Below are 20,071 nucleotides of genomic sequence, written 5' to 3'. Positions count from 1 at the left end.
CCCCCAGAAGTTCTTTGACTACTTAAGGATGTCAAAGTCAAGTTTTAAAGGGATCTTCTTCGACGTGTGGGTCCAGAAGAGCGCCTAATGGTTACTTTGAGGTATGCAATTAAATATCCAAAAATACATTTTTTTATTTAAACTTAACTTTTTTTTTTCTTTACAGATATCTTGCCACAGGAGAGAGCTTTTCTTCTCTGCATTTCCAGTTCCGACTTGGAAAATCCACCATTTCTGGAATTGTGCGGGACACGCGCAAGGCCCTGTGGGACTCTCTTCGAGAGGACTTCATTCCACAGCCTTCCACACAGCAATGGATGAACATCGCAGACATTCTTTGAAGTTTCCCAACTGTGTCCGTGCTGTGGATGGGAAGCACATCCGAATCCAGAAGCCTCAGAACACCGGCTCTTAATTTTACAACTATAAGAAGTACTTCTCAGTCATCCTGATGGCCGTAGCTGATGCCCAGTACAAGTTTGTAGCTGTGGACATTGGTTCATTTGGGCGGACCAACGACTCCAGAGTCTTCAAGAACTCTTCTATGGGTAGACGGCTTTACACTGGAAATTTTGGACTTCCTGATCCAAGGCCCTTTCCTGGAACTGATGGACCTCCTTTTGTTGTTGTTGCTGATGAGGCCTTCCAGATGTGTGAGAACCTTCTGAAGCCATATTCCAGTCGTGGCCTTAACTACCGCCAAAGGATCTACAATTACAGACTCACCAGAGCAAGACATTTTGTAGAATGTGCCTTTGGAATTCTGACTGCAAAATGGAGAGTTTTTACCCGGCCCATTCAACTTCAGCCAGATGACGTGGATGAACTGATCAAAGCTGCGGTTGTCCTGCACAACTTTGTGTTATCTAAAAGAGCCAATCTCATCTGAACTTACAGAAATGGACACCACATTGTCTCCCCTCCAAGACGTTGCACGAAGATCAACAGTAGGAGTCAACCAGATAAGGGACCAGTTTGCCGAATATTTCCTTTCCAATGCCGGGTGGGTGGACTGGCAAGAAGGAATGAACTGTACTAATATTTTTATTCTTTTATTTTTCAGCATTTCTGATCCATGCAGTGGCCAAAGTGTGATTTCTTCTGTTTCATGGGGACTTTGGCTAGAGCAGATAACCAAAGTGCTCTAACCAAAGTGTGATGTCTTCTGTTTCATGTTGACTTTGACTAATAATGCAGAGAGTCAGGGCTCCCAAAGCACTCAGGGGAGAGGAGAGGCCAGACTCTGTGCAGAAGACAAGAAAAATCCACATGTCCTGACTTGAATTTAAAATCGACATAAATAAAAAAAAAAAAATTGTAGAATAAAATTTTATTCTAAAATCAACAAAAGTAAATAGTAAAAATACTACAACATTTTTCACCAAACATAACACTGTTTGGATCCAATTTAACGTTTTTTAAAACAAAGCTATTTTTTTTCCACAACTTTTTCCAACAGGTTGAGAACGTTTTTATCCTTTAAAACTAGAATACTAGGAGTATCTTTGAAAAGGATTTTCCAATCCCTGTCTGGCCATTGTTGCTCTGTCACTTGCATTGCGACGTAGGGATTGGTTTTCTTGACGTGTACGGTTGTCAAAGGGATTTGGCGTTTGAAGGGAATAGGAATCAGAAAAAGATTGGACATGGGTAGTGGTGTGGCAGGGGTGGGGAAAGATGATGTATAAGGTGGAGTTAAAGGGTTTGGAGAGGTTACGGATGAGGTGGTGAAATGCGGAGAGGCTTCAGCCAACTTTTGGCATGGTGTGGAGTGGCAACTTGGAGGTGGAGGCGAAGGATTTTGTCCCATTGTTCGGGCATTGGCTGGAGAATCGGACAGTGACCTTGTGGTTGTTTGAGCCAGTGAGCTGCTTTGAGGATTGTGGTACCCAAACAAGGGGAGTGGGTTTGCGAGCATTTCTAAAGACTGGGTACTGGAAAATAAACGTGCAGGAGGCATGGGGGGGAGTATGGTAATTCTGGGGTTGGGATATGGGACGAAATGTCTGTTGATGGGACATGGGTTGTACACATGACCCAGACTGTTGGAAACTTGTCTGATGGGACATGGGCTGAGCATATGGGTGGGGCTGTGAATAAGATGGTGCAAAAGATTGTTGCTCGGATCTTGGTTGATAATAGGGCTGTGGCAATGAGCCTGAATGGTTGGTTTTGACGCTGCAATATCTCACAAATTTTGCTATTTATGCAATTTCGGAGTTCATACTGCTGATCTGGGGTCATTGTGCGTATATCATCAATAATTGTTATAAAAAAATATTCTTTTGGACTTAAAGGGCCAGAATAGGTAGCATTGGATTCTAGGCACGTTATACAGGCCAAGAACTCTTCTTTCAATTTTTCTAGTCTCACATCAAAGTTAACAATGCATTCTAGTGACCCTTATCAGATCCTCCCACACCTGTAGATGACTTCTACCAGATCTACCAGGCTTTAGCAGACTACTAAAAGTTCTCCCAATATTGGTGGAAGATGTTGCAGCATTTGTCTGTGTGGGATTGTCGGCTGTTGACACCAGATCTGGAGTCTCTGAGCTTGGTTCAATTGTCTCTGCTTGTGTGTCCTCTGTTGCTCCCTCCGTTATCAGATCACGAGCACTGCCAACAGTTCTGGAACCAAAAGGTAGAGTGTGTAAAAATCAAAGTATGTTTTATGATTTTTTAAAAATATCAAAAATTTAAGAAATACGTACAAACGAAGTTGTGCACATGGTCTCAGAAAATACAAGGCACTCATGTATCTGTATGTATTTAGCCTTGTAGCACCAGAGCCACTTGGAATGCTTTGATCCTTATGAAAGTCTCGAATATATCGGTCCCTCATTGATCTCCATCTGATGACGACGTTTTTTCCTTAAAATAAGGTAGGACATAAGTTTGATCTGAATGCACTCCTTCAGTACATAGTCCCTAAAATTACTTTACACACCTGCTTTTTTTCTTTCAGGTTCGGACAAGTCATTCCAGTTCTCGATGACCACGCTACGAACTTCATCCCACAACGACTGTGTTAGGTGGTGTTTAGAATGCGCATCTGGATGAGAAGGTCATCTGGATGTACCATCTGGATGAGAAGGTCATTGTTGATCCTCACTCTAAGCTTTGGAGTTCTAACTGCACCCTGAAATAAAAATTAATAAAGAAGCATTGTCTTTCAACTATTTTATTATGTGAAACGCTGAGAGCTATGTACTCACTTTACGTAAAGCACCACGACCTCGACCTGCACATGTTTGATGCCTTTTGCTGGTTTCAGTTGTCTGTCGAGGTTGGTTATCAGTCTGGAACATAAAGGAAATTTTAGGCCTAATTTCTTTTCCTTGTAATTTTTAAAAATACATACATACAGTGAGAGTAGGTTTGTACCTGTCCACTTTGTGCAGAGGTAACACTTGCTTGGGTATCCTCTCCGCTTTGTGCAGAGGTAGCAATAACAGCACATGCTTGGCTATCCTCTTCATCCTCACTGAAAAAACTCTGCATTCAAAAAAGCATATTATAAGCTCTTGCCTGTTTTTAAATTTTTTTTATTGATCACTAAAATTATTAAATAACTGTGACACTTCGCTGCATCCTGATTCATCCTGACCAGATAACATAGGGGAATGCTTAAAAAAATTTTTTTTTTTCCATTTTATATCTAAAAACTTACAAGTCTACATCTACGGGATGCTGGAGTATCATCTTCACTGGACGACATTTTGTGAAAAATACCAATTGTTGGACATTAGTCACATGTCACATTGCAATGTGATGTAATTAGCATGAGTACAAGGCCCACCCTCCTTTGGTATGAAAAAAGCAGGACCTACATTGAACTGTGAGGCAAATTCTCCCTGGGATGAAGACAGCAAGCATGTCTGACTACAGCACAAGGCCAACCCTCCATTTTGACTGAAATCAGCAAGCCCTTTAATGAACTGTGCAGCATAATCTCCCTGGGATGAAGACAGCAAGCATGTCTGACTACAGCACAAGGCCAACCCTCCATTTTGACTGAAATCAGCAAGCCCTATAATGAACTGCAGCATAATCTCCCTGGGATGAAGACTACAAGCATGGCTGACGAGCAGAGGGCACAACCTCTATTTTTAATGGACAAAGCAAGACCTACATTGAACTGTGAAGCAAAATCTGCCTGGGATAAAGCCAGCAAGCATGGCACATGGCTGACAAGCACAACCTCCATTTTTCATGAACAGTGCAGCAAAATCTCCCTGGGATAAAGCCAGCAAGCATAGCACATGGCTGACAAGCATAACCTCCATAATGAACATTGCAGCATATTCTCCCTGGGATGAAGACAGCAAGCATGTCTGACTACACAGCCCACCATCCATTTTGACTGCTCCAGCACGCACTATAATGAACTGTGCAGCATAATCTCCCTGGGGTGAAGACAACAAGCATGGCTGATATAGATTATTACCTACAGATGAGAAGAGAAGAATTTCTCTTTTTATAGCTTCTGTGATTTTCTGTCCAGTTTTTCTTGTGAAGGACCAAGGATGCTGTATGGGCCGGTCTGGACTGGAAGAGTCATGTGACACTCTAGAACTTTCTGTCTTCTCTCCCCTTCTGCACATGCTCCAACTAGAAAACGTAATGGGACAGAAACTTGAACAATGGACGCAAACTGATTAACCTTCCGTTTAGATCTGTCACCATTGACTTTCATTATAAAAAGAAAAACTGATTGCATCGATCCGTTTAAGTTACGATTTTGAAAACGGAAAAAAAAAAATACTGCAAACACAATTTTTTTTGGTCCGTTAAGAAAAACGGAACTTGAACGGATTGCATGCTAACGGAGCACTATTTTGACAAACTGAGCACAATAATATATGATTGAAAGGTGTTCGGGGAGTCAGTGGACCGGCAGCATGACGTAGGAGCTGCACTTCCGGCCCCCTCCACGAGGCGCCTGGTCCCTATTGCCCAGCATGTAGGTTGATGCTGCCCGGGATCCGATGGAGAAGCCCGAGGTGGACGTGGCGATGTCCCCTGGTGGCGTGGTGCCGGTGGAGGTGCTCTTGGTTCCGGGAAGTGGTGGGACCGAGATCTCGCGCGGCTTCGGAGCCGGCCGGCAGTCACGTGCGGTGACGCGGTCGTGGGGCTGGGTCAGCTGACTACCGGGAGCCTATGAGGGCCGAGGATGGCCGGCAGCTCTGAGTTCACAGCCGGTGGAAAGTGGTTGGAGACGCCGTAGTGTGGTGAGCACGCCAGTGAGCAGTACAGCTCTAACTTCTGCCTTCTGCCCCAGACTCTTATCTTGCCAAGGATTATCCCTGCTGAGTGGCTGACGGGAGGACACTGGTCATTAAGAAGGCAATTGCCTGATACTCCTCTTCCCTCTACCTCTCTTGTGGGCCTGGCGAAATAATCCCTGGTTGGACTGAGAACTGCGGTGGTGCCCCACCACCAGTCGGCTGAATATATAAATTTAGCTTGATTTTTCTTTCATGGCTAATAAAACCCAGAGTAAGAAAGCTGGTAAAGAGTGTTTGGTTAAAGACTCTACCCCGCCCCCCAAGATTGGAAAATATTTGAAATCCCCGGTAATTTAATACGCTTGATCTGTCCCTCAACTCCTCTACAGGGGAAGTTCTTGCTTCACAGTCAGAGTTACCAGGGGGGGATTTGGATCACAGAGGTGGCGCTGACCGAGCAGTCCTAAAGGAGATCCTGGCAGAAATTTCCAAATGTAAGCAAGCCATATGTCTCTTAACCCATTAAGGACATGGCCCATTTTCGTTTTTACGTTTTCGGTTTTTCCTCCTTGTGTTTAAAAGGTCATAGCACTTGCATTTTTCCACCTAGAAACCCCCATGACCCCTTATTTTTTGCATCACTAATTGTACTTTGCAATTACAGGCTGAATTTTTGCATAAAGTACACTGCGAAACCAGAAAAAAATTCGAAGTGTGGTGAAATTGAAAAAAAAAACGCATTTCTTTTATTTGGGGGAAATGTGTTTTTACGCCATTCACCCTGGGGTAAAACTGACTTGTTATGCATGTTCCTCAAGTCGTTACGATTAAAACGATATATAACATGTATAACTTATATTGTATCTGATGGCCTGTAAAAAATTCAAACCGTTGTTAACCAATATACGTTCCTTAAAATCGCTCCATTCCCAGGCTTATAGCGCTTTTATCCTTTGGTCTATGGGGCTGTGCGAGGTGTCATTTTTTGCGCCATGATTTGATCTTTCTATCGGTACCTTGATTGCCCATATACGTCTTTTTGATCGCTTTTTATTACATTTTTTCTGGATTTGATGCGACCAAAAATGCGCAATTTTGCACTTTGGGATTTTTTGCGCTGACGCCGTTTACCGTACGAGATCAGGAATGTGATTAATTAATAGTTCGGGCGATTACGCACGCGGCGATAGCAAACATGTTTATTTATTTATTTATTTGTTTACTTTTATTTAAAACCTGGGAAAAGGGGGGTGATTCAGACTTTTATTAGGGGAGGGGGCTTTTTACTATTAACAACACTTTTTTTTTTTTTTTTACACATATACTAGAAGCCCCCATGGGGGACTTCTAGTATATACACTTTGATCTCTCATAGAGATCTCTGCAGCATAGATATGCTGCAGAGATCCATGAGATCGGCACTCGTTTGCTTTCGGCTGCTGCAGCCGGAAGTAAACGAGTGCCGAGCCGAGGACGGCGCCATCTTGGACGCGTCCCCGGCCGGCATCAGTAACGGAGATCGCTCCTCCGGGACAAGGTCCCGGAGGAGCGATCTCCCCCACTAGACACCAGGGAAACGTTGCCTCCGGTAATCGGAGGCAGCTGTCAACTTTGACAGCTGCCTCCGATTAGCTAATTAGCGGGCACGGCGATCAGACCGTGCCCGCTAATAGCGGCGGTCCCGGGCTACACGCGGCACCCGGGATCGCGGCACTTCAAAGCGGGGCCGCCGCGCGGCCCCGCTTTGAAGTGCAAGTGAGGACATAGGACGTACCGGTACGTCCTATGTCCTTAAGAGGTTAAAGGGGTATTTCCCCCAAGAGCTAAAAAAATAAAATGCTCCCAAACCTAGCTAGTCTTACTCACCAAGTCCCCCTGAGAATTTTGAGCCGTCTCCCGTCTTTCTAGCTGCTTCCTTTCCTGAGTTACAAGTTTTTTAAAAAGCCGAACTATATCCAACATGGCTCCAGCCAGAAAACTACATCTCCCATCATGCAATGCTTACGTCTGATTGGTCCATGATGTAGCAGAGCTGATATCCACAAGATATAACAGAGTTGAGAGCGTTGCATAGCGGAGTTGAGAGCGTTGCATAGCAGAGTTGAGAGCGTTGCATAGCAGAGTTGAGAGCGTTGCATAGCAGAGTTGAGAGCGTTGCATAGCAGAGTTGAGAGCGTTGCATAGCAGAGTTGTGTTATTTGAGTGAGGGGGGCCGCAGGTCAGCCGGTGAGTGGTGCATGGGGGGGTTGGGTGCCATGGGTTGAGTTGCGAAGTATAATGACCCTATATATCTATATGGAGGTGGGAGGGAGAGAGGAGGTGAAGGGGGGGGAGAGATGTGAAGGGGGGGAGAGAGATGTGAAGGGGGGGAGAGAGATGTGAAGGGGGGGGAGAGGAGGTGAAGGCTTGGGGGGAGAGAGATGTGAAGGGGGGGAGAGGAGGTGAAGGCTTGGGGGGTGAAGGCTTGGGGGGAGAGAGATGTGAAGGGGGGGAGAGAGATGTGAAGGGGGGGAGAGAGATGTGATGGGGGGGGGAGAGAGATGTGAAGGGGGGGGGGGAGAGAGATGTGAAGGGGGGGGGAGAGAGATGTGAAGGGGGGGGAGAGAGATGTGAAGGGGGGGAGAGAGATGTGATGGGGGGGAGAGAGATGTGAAGGGGGGGGGGAGAGAGATGTGAAGGGGGGGAGAGAGATGTGAAGGGGGGGGGAGAGAGATGTGAAGGGGGGGAGAGAGATGTGAAGGGGGGGAGAGGAGGTGAAGGCTTGGGGGGTGAGACACCACCACCCCCATTCCCACCTGCAGCACCTCGGGCCCCCCTCCCCCCCCCCCGTCTCACCCGTGGCACAGCTGGCACTCTGCTTGTTTGCCGGGATGTGGGGGGTGCTATGCGGCGCTCACTAATCGTCCGATTTCCCCCCCCCATACCAAGTACATCACCCATCTCCCCCCCCTCCGATACCAAGTACATCACCCATCACCCCCTCATCAGATCTGCAACGTTAGGGGGCACAGTGTGAGGGCCACAGGTGAGTTCAGGGGGGCAGGGGGGGGGCAACGTCAGGGGGCACAGTGTGAGGGCTACAGGTGAGTTCAGGGGCGAGGGGGCACACAGGTGACTGGGGGGAGGCAGTCGGGAGACAGCAGCAGCTGTCAGTGTCTTCCCTTACTTCAATAGGCAGGGTTAGAAGCCAGCCCATTGAAGAGAGGGAGGACATGTGATGCCGTCTCGGAGGGTGAGGGCCGGGAGCAGGGAGCGTGTCGGGTTGGACTGAGATCTGATGATTCTAAGCAAACGGTGGGGGTGAGTGCTTCTAGATAACAGCAAAACTGTGCAGAATCCTTAATAACGTTATATTGGAAAGAAGGTAAGCTACGGGTGGGCAACGTATTAATGCCAAAATTTTTTGGGGGGGAATACCCCTTTAACCACCCAGATGGGAACAGTATCATCTGATATAATGTTGGTACTGCAGGATCTCTCCAACATTTGTGATAAAATGGCGGTGATGGAAAAACAAATTTCCCCATTGGAATGCTCTATGGCCCAGGTTCAGAAGGAAATGAATATTTTAAAGAAAGATAATATGGGTGTAAAGGACAAGTTGAACGATTTGGAAGACCGATCTTGCAGACCTAAAGTTCGCATAGTGGGTCTACCTGAGGGGGAGGAATCCCCGGTTGACTTTTGTCAGAAGTGGTTAATTGATCTATTGATTTTCCCCTCTGTTCGGGTTGGAAAGAGCCCACAGGATCCCTGGAAAGAAACCTCCTGCGGGGAGTCCCCCTCGTACGATGCTAATTAAAATCCTTTGCTCCTCTGACAGGGATGTTCTCCTAAAGCTCGCAAGAGTAAAGGGTAACGTCTCCAGGGACACACAGGTTAAGAGAGCCTCTTACAAAGAGGTCAAAAAACGTCTGACTAATTCTGGACTTTCTTTTTCCTTATTGTTTCCGGCCCGGCTCCAGGTGGTGTATAAGAACTCCGTTCACTTCTTTGCCTCCTCTGGGGAGGTGAATGAGTGGATGGAGGCAGAGGGCATAAAATGATAATATTGCCTCTTAGTCAGGGATCAAAAATATTTATGGTTTATTAAATTCATGCGATAGGAGTCTCAGTGGAGGGGGGGGGAGGTTGGTATTGGTATAGGATGAGTTGCTGTATATTTTGGCAACATTGGTGGGGAATGGATAGGAGGTGGGACCTGGACAGAGGACAGGGTTTTTTTTTTTTGTTTTGTTTTTTTCCTTTCTTTTTCTTACTTTAGATGGCTCCTGTTAGAATTTTGACCTGGAACGTCAGGGGAATGGCTGACAGGGTTTAGAAACATGCAATTATGGGTGTAGTTATAAGATATTTACCTGCAATAGTTGCTTTGGTTGAGACTCATATACCTAAGGATGCTGAAGTTGTTGGCTAAAGATGGGCTAAATATGAATTTCACTCTACCCTTTCGTCCTATTCCTCTGGCGTCTCAGTTTATGTGCATAAAATGGTTGATTTTGATTTGTGGGAAATGTGACCTTGAGGGCCGCTATGTTTTTTTCTATAGTAAGCTAAGTGGGGTAGCTGTTATCTTGGCGTTTATCTATATTGCTCCTCCCTTTAAAACTGTGGTGTTGGAAGCCTTAGTTGGATTTGCGCACAATAAGGAATATGTTTCCCTCTATTCAATTGGCGACTATAACTGTGTATGGGATACACAAAGGGATCGTAGGGGGAGGACCTCTGGGTGGGGCCTCTGTTAATGGTTTCACCTGTTTTAGCGCTTCCCATTAAGCTGCTTCTAGGATTGACCTGGTGATTTGTGATGATAACTCTGTTTCCTATATTAAAAAAATTAAGCTGGAACCTAGGTCACTTTCTGACCACTCCACGATTTTTTTGGGAAATAGCTTTGAGTCACAAGTCCAGGGCTACCGGCCCACTTCAGATAAACCCGCACTGGTTTACGGTGCTAAATAAGAACGAAGAGTTCTGTAAGGTGATATCTTGGTTTTGGTCAGTTAATAAATCTTCTACCTCAGTTATAGTTGCCTGGGATGCCATGAAAGCATATATGCGTGGGATCTTCTTTTGGGACATCTTGGTTAAGAAAAGGGATTTAAAAAAAAAAAAGGAGCGGGTCGTACTGGACGAAGTAGAGGCTAAAAAATTATTGTATGAACAAAGCGACTCTCAGGAGTCTTGGAACGCATTACAAAAAGCTCAGAACAATTATGAGACCTTACTAAGGGACAAGGCACAGCAAAACATTTTTTTTCCAGGGCCAACAAAAGTTCATTGCAGGGGGTAAACCAAATAAAATCCTTGCAAATATCCTCAAGGGTAATTTAGATAAGACCCCCATTCGGGCCATAAAAACTCAGGGTGGGACAATTACAAACATAGACTCGGAGATAGAGGAAGAGATTGTTTCCTTTTTTTCTACATTATATTGCTCTGAGGCCCCTACTAGTATTGAGGAACAAACATTATTTTTGAGTAAGCTTGATTTACCAGAATTGACTCAGGAGCAAAGGGAGCCTTTGTGCGGGGACATCACCCTGGCGGAACTCAGTCAATCTCTCGGTACCTTTGTAGGCAACTCCTCTCCCGGGTCCAACAGTCTGCCTTTCCAATTCTACAGAAATTTTTCTGGTGTCGTCTTGCCCATTCTCCTGGACATTTTTAATGAATCCTTAAGGGTAGGGATGCTACCGCAAACAATGAGAGAAGCCCATATAGTGCTAATTAAAAAGAAGGGATAGGATCCTGTTGAGATTTCATCCTATCGCCCTATATCCCTCCTCAATACGGATGTTAAGCTGCTTGCTAAAATTTTGGCTCGGAGGTTGAAATCCGTAATAACTAAAATTATAGGGGAGGAACAAGGAGGCTTTATGCCGAATAAAACTGTCCATGACAACATTCAAAAGGTATTTGCTGCTATCCAGTTGGACTGTCCTGGGCCCCGCTCCATCCTGTCTCTTGATGCTACTAAAGCGTTTGACAGGGTGGAGTGGGGCTTCTTATGGCCAGTGATGGAAAAAATGGGCCTCGGCGGATCGGGTGACGGAGATCTCAGCCGCTGCAGCCCGGCGTGCGCGCGCTGCGAGATGAGTCCAACGCTCATAGAGAATGACGGAGCGCTGGACTCTCCTGTCATTCTCTATGGGTGTTGGACTCATCTCTCAGCGCGCGCGCCGGGCTGCAGCGGCTGAGATCTCCGTCACCCGACCACCTCCAGAAGCGGGACCCGGCGGGATTAGGTAAGTATATGGGGCTCTAACGGGGGGTCGGGAGCCTGTCACCCCGGCACGGGGGGTGACAGGTTCCTTTTAAAGTGGGTTAAGTTGTTGTATTCGGGTCCAACTGCTAGGTTAATTCTTAATGGTTCTCTTTCTCGTACTGTTGATTTATCTAGGGGAACTCGTCAGGGGTGTCCTCTCTCCCCCTTATTATTTGCAATTTATATAGAGCCTCTGGCGGAGTGGGCAAGGCGACATGCGGAATTCCAAGGCTTTGGCCTTCTCGGGGATTCAAATAAATCCTGTTGTATGCAGATGATATCCTTTTGTTTATGAAGGAGCCTGTGAGGGCCCTCCCGGGTGTTGTCGCCGCACTGGAGAGCTATGGTCTTTTTTCAGGTCTGGAGATAAATTGGGGGAAGTCCTGCCTGTTCCCCTTGGATGAAAAAATAAATTCACCCTTTGGGAGAGTTAGGATTTTGAAACAATCCGATTCACTAGAATATCTGGGGGTACAGATAACCAGAGACCCGGGGAAATTTGGTCTAGCCAATCTCACCCTTTGAACGCAATTTGGAGAAGCGTATTAAAATCTGGACGAAGCTCCCGATTGCCATTGTAGATAGAGCTGAAATCATTAAATTAGTAGTATTTCCTCAACTTTTGTTTTTCTTTGGGGCTGCTCCGATATGGATTAAAAATGCGTGGATCCGTCGGATCGAGGTAAAGCTTGGTGGTCTTATATGGGGCAGGAAGAGGGTTAGGTTGAAATATTCGGCCTTTGCCGCTTCAAGTAGTAGGGGGGGCTTTGGTATGCCGAATCTCCAACTTTATTTTGTTGCTACTCACTTATCATGTATTCTTAAAGGGGTTAATAATGAGGTTTTTGCACAATTATTGTTTTTGAGTAAACATGATAATTGGTGGGAGTTTTTAGAATCAGGGAATTTGCTTGAAGGGATATTTAGAAGGGTTTCGTTTTGTTCTCTTATTGAGAAGGTATGGGCATATATTAAAGATAAATGTGGGATAGTGGGTAGCTCACATTTCACCCCGCTTTGGAATAACACTTTTTTTGCACCAGTTCACGAAAATCCCCAGTAGATTGTTTTGGATAGGGAAAGGTATTACATGGGTGGGTCAGGTATGTGAAAATGGATCCCTTATAAAGTTTGAAATACTTAAGGAGGCATATGGCCTGGAAATGAATCACTGGTTCTATTACAAGCAATTAGAATTTGCAAAATTGCAAACTGGTGAGAACAGATTTAGAATTTCAAGTTTGGCCTTGTTTAATAGATTGGTCGCTGATTCGGCATGTAAGAAGTCCCTCTCATTTACCGCCTGGTTCTGGCAGTTCCATGCAAAACTATGGATAGATGTTGGTCCAGATGGGGCAGCTACCTGGGAGAAATAGGGGAGGAGGGTCGTGAGCGTATTCTTGGAAACTTAAACAGGGTTTCATTGAGCCCATAAATTCATTCAGTTCAAATTATTGCAATGTGTCTATTACTCCCCTAAACAGCTGGGGAGAATGGGTAACTTAGAAAAATCTTGCTGCCCGAAATGTAGACAGGAGGATGTCGACCTCCTACATTTGCTTTTGTCGTGCAAAAGTGTTGGGAATTACTGGAGAGAAGTTTGTAATGTTCTCGACCGCAAACTGAATTATAGTGTCCCCAGGGACCCGCTCACTTTAATTCTTGGTGATTTAGTTGTGTAGATTGTTTTGCATAAATTTTATAAAGAAATAAAAAAAATTATATATGTATTTATATATATATATATATATATATATATATATATATATAATTGAAACCTATGGGGATTATAACGGATCCGACAATCTCCGTTTCGCTTTCTCGAAAACGGAAAAGGATGACTGAATGGTGTCGGAAGGACGAACGCTAATGTGAACGTAGCCTTAGTCAGTCACCAATAGTGCAAGTTCCACCACTTAAATAGATGAGAGGCGTCTGTAATTGACACCATATGGAGATCTCAACTATGAGAGACAAAATGAGAAAACAAATCCAGACAATTGTCTAATTTTGTAAGAATTTATTTGCAAATTATGGTGGAAAAGAAGTATTTGGTCAGTAACAAAATGTCATCTCAATACTTTGTTATATATCCTTTGTTGGCAATGACAGAGGTCAAACGTTTTCTGTAAGTTTTCACAAGGTTGGCACACACTGTTGTTGGTATGTTGGCCCATTCCTCCATGCAGATCTCCTCTAGAGCAGTGATGTTTTGGGGCTGTCGCTTGGCAACACAGACTTTCACCTCCCTCCAAAGGTTTTCTATAGGGTTGAAATCTGGAGACTGGCTAGGCCACTCCAGGACCTTGAAATGCTTCTTACCAAGCCGCTCCTTGGTTGCCCTGGCGGTGTGCTTTGGATCATTGTCATGTTGAAAGACCCAGCCACGTTTCATCTTCAATGCCCTTGCTGATGGAAGGAGGTTTGCACTAAAAATCTCCCGATCCATGGCCCCATTCATTCTTTTATGTACCCAGATCAGTCGTCCAGGCCCCTTTGCAGAGAAACATCCCCAAAGCATGATGTTTCCACCCCCATGTTTTACAGTAGCTATGGTGTTTGATGGATGCAACTCAGTATTCTTTTACCTCCAAACACGACAAGTTGTGTTTTTTTACCAAACAGTTCCAGTTTGGTTTCATCATACCATAGGACATTCTCCCAATACTCTTCTGGATCATCCAAATGCTCTCAAGCAAACTTCAGACGGGCCCGGACATGTACTGGCTTAAGCAGTGGGACACGTCTGGCACTGCAGGATCTGAGTCCCTGGCACTGGCGTAGTGTCTTACTGATGGTAGGCTTTGTTACATTGGTCCCAGCTCTCTGTAGTTAATTCACTAGGTCCCCCCGCGTGGTTCTGGGATTTTTGCTCACCGTTCTTGTGATCATTTTGACCCCACGGGGTGAGATTTTGCGTAAAGCCCCAGATGGAGGGAGATTATCAGTGGTCTTGTATGTCTTCCATTTTCTAATTATTGCTCCCACAGTTGATTTCTTCACTCCAAGCTGGTTGCCTATTGCAGAATTAGTCTTCCCAGCCTGGTGCAGGGCTACAATTTTGTTTCTGGTGTCCTTTGACAGCTCTTTGGTCTTCACCATAGTGGAGTTTGGAGTCTAACTGAGGGTGTGCACAGGTGTCTTTTTATACTGATAACAAGTTTGAACAGGTGCCATTACTACAAGTAATGAGTGGAGAAAAGAGGAGACTCTTAAAGAAGAAGTTACAGGTCTGTGAGAGCCAGAAATCTTGATTTTTTGTAGGTGACCAAATACTTATTTTCCACCATAATTTGCAAATTCTTACAAAATCAGACAATGCGATTTTCGGGATTTGTTTTCTGATTTTGTCTCCCATAGTTGAGGTCTACATATGATGTAAATTACAGACGCCTCTAATCTTTTAAAGGGGGAGAACTTGCACTATTGGTGACTGACTAAATACTTTTTTTCCCCACTGTATCTGCCCTATGGGACGTAGTATGGGCTCCTCTGCACCGCATGCGGCTATACGTGAGGACTAGATCCCACCCGTTACTCTCCCCTCCCTGACCCCCACTCTCTCATCCTGTCTTTCCAGTGCTCTCCAGTTGATGCTTCATGGATGTGGTCTGAGTGTTTCCTGTGTTCATTGCGGCTCTTCATGGGGCAGTTATATTGTATAGTATAAGTTGCACAGTTATTGTGTCAGCCAATGACTAGGTATTCTCTTCTACAGCTGCTAGCAGATAGATGTGGTAACCCGCTGCCTAAGGGTGCTTTCACACGTACCCCATCATGCTGTGAATTCGCAGTGATGTCCGCTGTGAATCTGTTGCCAGTTTTTTTCTATAAGAATACATACAGCGGAATTGACATCCAGCTGCGAGTATACATTACCAGCATTACCATACATTACCAGCTCCATGCTTGCTTCGGGGCTTCCCGGCGTCTGCTCCTCCTGCTCAGCCAATCAGTGCGCTGCCCCGTTGTGTGGGAACCCCTGAAACAAGCCGGAGTGCAGAGCTGGTAATGTATGCTCTGGCTGGCAGGGGGTTCATAGAAAAGAACTGGCAACTGGAACTGGCTGCCAATTTGCAGCGTGAAATCCACTGCGCATGCGGTACGTGTGAAGGCACCCTTACTGTGTCTTCTATGTGGTCTGTGGTACCTTCAGCTGCAGGAGTTTGGTCTTTTATTGGGGCGCCTTAGGCAGGGGGAGTCACCTGGGTTGTGACGAGTCACAGCTCTCTGCCTGTCTGCGCAGGTTCTCCCTATATATTTTCCATCCTATTTGAATCCACTTTGAGGCTTTGGCACAAAAACATCCATGTGTGGTCCCAGCATCCTAACATGGAGATGTTATACCAAGATTTTATACCAAAAGGAAAGACTTTCCATCTGCAGACCGCTGGTTCGGAGTGGTTGCCCCTCCTGGTGTTGGCTGGCTAGTGAGAGGCCTGTTAACTTGGGTCTAAGGGACAATGATTGTCTTTATGGAGAGTCCCTCATGAAGACATGTGGAGACTTAGGGGGAGATTTATCAAAGTGTGTAAAATTTAGACTGGTGCAAACTGGCCACAGCAACCAATCACAGCTCAGCTTCCAACTCGAGGAAAGAGGAGCTGTGATTGGTTGCTGTGGGCAGTTTGCACCAGTATAAATTTTACACCCTTTGATAAATCTTCCCCTTAGGGTTTATTCCCATGTCCCGTACTCTACGCACCCTACGAACGGGGAAGCCCTGTAATGGTTGATTTCTCTGCGCTGTCATGCTGGAAGTGTGGAAACTCTTTGAATCTATGCTGTAGTGAGAGAGCCGCGTGGCTCCCGGCCTGATATTGGTACATCACAACGGGAAGGGAAACAATCCAATCCATCACTTCCCCATCCAAAGCATCAATCCGGAATGTGGGAATAAGCCCTTACAGGTCGTCTTGTGTGGGCTTCATAGGCCTCAGTGACCACCTGGGATTCCAGATCTATTTTTAGATGTATTTTCCTTTCTTTTCTCTTACCGACTTTTCTTTTTTATTTGGCCTCCCAGGATCCGTCCTCAAAGCGGTAAAGAACAAGCTGAAGGATGCCATTTATGTACATGGGTTTACCCTGGAGAACCTCAGGTGCTTTTGGGTAAGGACAAGGCTTTCACTTATGATTATGTGTTTGACATGGACACTGAACAGGGCAGAGTCTACGATGTTTGTGCACGTGGCTTGGTGGAGGGTTGTTTCCAGGGCTACAATGCCACCGTTCTGGCCTACGGGCAGGTAAATATAACTCTTTCCTTTTCTTCAACTTTACGGCTATGCGCCCACTTCAGGAACTTATCGGGGGAACGTGGTTGTCTGATGAGGATCATGAGGTGGCCACTAATAATGATCACAAGATGGTCGCTAATAACGATCACGAGACGGCCGCTAATAACCATCACGAGACGGCCGCTAATAACCATCACGAGACGGCCGCTAATAACCATCACAAGACGGCGGCTAATAATGATCAGGAGACGGCGGCTAATAATGATCAGGAGACGGCGGCTAATAATGATCAGGAGATGGCGGCTAATAATGATCAGGAGACGGCGGCTAATAATGATCAGGAGACGGCGGCTAATAATGATCAGGAGACGGCGGCTAATAATAATCAGGAGACGGCGGCTAATAATGATCAGGAGGCGGCGGCTAATAAGGATCACGAGGCGGCCGCTAATAAGGATCACGTGGCGGCCGCTAATAACCTTCACGAGATGGCCGCTAGTAACGATCACGAGACGGCCGCTAGTAACAATCACGAGACGGGCCGCTAATGGTGATCACGAGACGACCGCTAATGGTGACCACGAGACGGCCGCTAATAGTGACCACGAGACGGCCGCTAATAGTGACCACGAGACGGCCGCTAATAATGACCACGAGACGGCCGCTAATAGTGACCACGAGACGGCCGCTAATAGTGACCACGAGACGGCCGCTAATAGTGACCACGAGACGGCCGCTAATAGTGACCACGAAGCGGCCGCTAACAGTGATCACGAGACGGCCGCTAATAACAATCACGAAATGGCCGCTAATAACCATCACGAGATGGCCCCTAATAACCATCACCATCATCGCCTTCCCCTGATAGGGTCCTGGAGCAGGAACTCGGCCTTAATCTCTGTTTCTATCTTATTCTGTCCACATTTCTAACTCTTTATTCTTTCCGGGAACGTAATGGTTCTAGACAGGGGCAGGAAAAACCCACACCATGGGCAGCGGCTTTGAGCTTGCTGTTAGTGAGTCGGAGATCGGGATCATTCCACGCGCTGTCCGTCAGCTGTTCGGTACAATCCAGGAGCGGATAACTGCAGCCTGTGCCAGTGGCCTCCCTGAACCCATATTCAAAGTCAGTGCCCAGTTCCTGGAGGTGAGTGAGGTGGTCGCTGGGTGGTCGCGTTACTTGTCACAGTGCTGTGCGATTCTGCATCAACCTTCGTGGAAGTTACATCAACTGCACAAATGGCTAAATTGGCTGTTCTTGACGTCCCGGACACCTCTGGATTCAAGTGGGGCCAAAACAGTCGGAGGGCCCTCAGTTTCCAAGTAGCTGTGTGTCCTAGAGAGAGAAACGAAGTCCATTAGACCTTAAGGGGAATGTGTAATTAGAAAATGTGACCCCAGGAGATAGAGGAGACAATAGCCGCTCCTTGTGGTGTAAAGAGGAGGCTGCAGTAAAGTGATCTGTACAGCTTTGCAGCGTCATGTGACCCCAGGAGATAGCGGAGACAATAGCAGCTCCCTGTGGAATGACCTCTTCACAGGTCACAGTGCATGCTCAGTAATGTCTCACATTCATCTCAAGGGACATAGTCTGCCTATTGTCGTCTATGTCCATGAGTCTGGCTGTAAAGCATGTCACTAAATGCTGTTAAGAACAGCTCAGGCAAGATGGCCGCCCCCCATAACAATGTACAAAAAGTGACATAAAAAAGCCAGAAAATAGAAACAGATCAGAATAAAAAGAAGAAGAGGCAATTTTTATTTTTCCTGCTGGTGTATATGAGGCCACCGATCGGACTCTGCACGGACTCTCTTCATCTTTCCAGAAAATATGCCCTTTTTTATGTGAGGTGACCAAAAATCTGCAATTTTGCACTTGTTGTTTCCTGCACAAGATCAGGAATGTGTTTATGTAATCGGACGATACTTTGTATCTATAAAATGGGAAAAGGGGGTTACTTATAGTGGTGAAGTCTCTCCAGTCTTCTAGAACTTATCAGCTGGAAAGAATACACCACTTCCTGCAGGACAAACAGCAGCTGATAAGTACAAGAAGACTGGAGATTTTTACATAGTAAAGTACATAAGTAAATTAGAATTCTATATAATCCTTTTCCCTGGAGTTCCCCTTTTAAGTAATGACAGTACTGTGTAGGGGGCTTTGGCCGCTGCGGGGGTCACACAGAGGTCTCTCTTGGTGTGGTTGACGCTCGGTTTCTCCTCTCTTGAACAGTTGTATAATGAGGAGATTTTGGACCTCTTTGATGTTTCCCGTGACCCGGACTCTCGGCATCGTAAATCCAATATCCGAATCCATGAGAACGCTAATGGTGGGATCTACGTGAGTGGAGCGAGTACTCGGATCGTGAACTCTGAGGCGGAGGTGAGGCCGAGGCGTTACATGGATTTATAGCACTCTTTTTTTTTATCTTTCTCCTTATTCTTATGTCTTTTTAGTCCAGTATTTTCCAGCTTCTGTTACTCCATTCACCGAATGGAGAGGACACGTCCCCACTACCTCTTTTTTTGCCCATTAACTTCAAATACTGGCCGTTATTTTACAATGCTGGCTGACATCTGTAGAATACTGGCCGTTATTTCACAATGCTGGCTCTCAACTGTAGGATACTGGCCGTTATTTCACAATGCTGGCTCTCATCTGTAGGATACTGGCCGTTATTTCACAATGCTGGCTCTCATCTGTAGGATACTGGCCGTTATTTCACAATGCTGGCTCTCATCTGTAGGTTACTGGCCGTTATTTCACAATGCTGGCTGTCATCTGTAGGTTACTGGCTGTTATTTCACAATGCTGGCTCTCATCTGTAGGATACTGGCCGTTATTTCACAATGCTGGCTCTCATCTGTAGGATACTGGCCGTTATTTCACAATGCTGGCTGTCATCTGTAGGATACTGGCCGTTATTTCACAATGCTGGCTGTCATCTGTAGGATACTGGCCGTTATTTCACAATGCTGGCTGTCATCTGTAGGTTACTGGCTGTTATTTCACAATGCTGGCTCTCATCTGTAGGTTACTGGCCGTTATTTCACAATGCTGGCTGTCATCTGTAGGTTACTGGCTGTTATTTCACAATGCTGGCTGTCATCTGTAGGTTACTGGCTGTTATTTCACAATGCTGGCTGTCATCTGTAGGTTACTGGCTGTTATTTCACAATGCTGGCTGTCATCTGTAGGTTACTGGCTGTTATTTCACAATGCTGGCTGTCATCTGTAGGTTACTGGCTGTTATTTCACAATGCTGGCTGTCATCTGTAGGTTACTGGCTGTTATTTCACAATGCTGGCTGTCATCTGTAGGTTACTGGCTGT

The 20,071-nt window shown here is 45.8% G+C and overlaps 1 protein-coding gene across 5 annotated transcripts in view; it reads left to right on the top strand.

The window, feature by feature from the left end:
- Positions 1 to 20,071, top strand: part of KIF21B (kinesin family member 21B) — a 318,269-nt gene that overhangs the window by 20,336 nt on the left and 277,862 nt on the right. For 4 of the 5 annotated variants that reach the window (XM_069944619.1, XM_069944618.1, XM_069944620.1 and 1 more), the window contains exons 2-4: positions 16,525 to 16,747; positions 17,703 to 17,885; positions 18,972 to 19,121. In XM_069944619.1, coding sequence (XP_069800720.1) covers positions 16,525 to 16,747; positions 17,703 to 17,885; positions 18,972 to 19,121 — 556 coding nt within the window. Of the gene's footprint in view, positions 1 to 16,524; positions 16,748 to 17,702; positions 17,886 to 18,971; positions 19,122 to 19,553; positions 19,605 to 20,071 lie in introns of those variants that run through there. The other variant, XM_069944623.1, reaches the window with a different exon arrangement.

The sequence above is a fragment of the Dendropsophus ebraccatus genome, chromosome 11 (genome assembly GCF_027789765.1).
Source record: "Dendropsophus ebraccatus isolate aDenEbr1 chromosome 11, aDenEbr1.pat, whole genome shotgun sequence".
NCBI classification, from domain to species: domain Eukaryota; kingdom Metazoa; phylum Chordata; class Amphibia; order Anura; family Hylidae; genus Dendropsophus; species Dendropsophus ebraccatus.
This window is presented reverse-complemented; position numbering and strand designations above follow the sequence as displayed.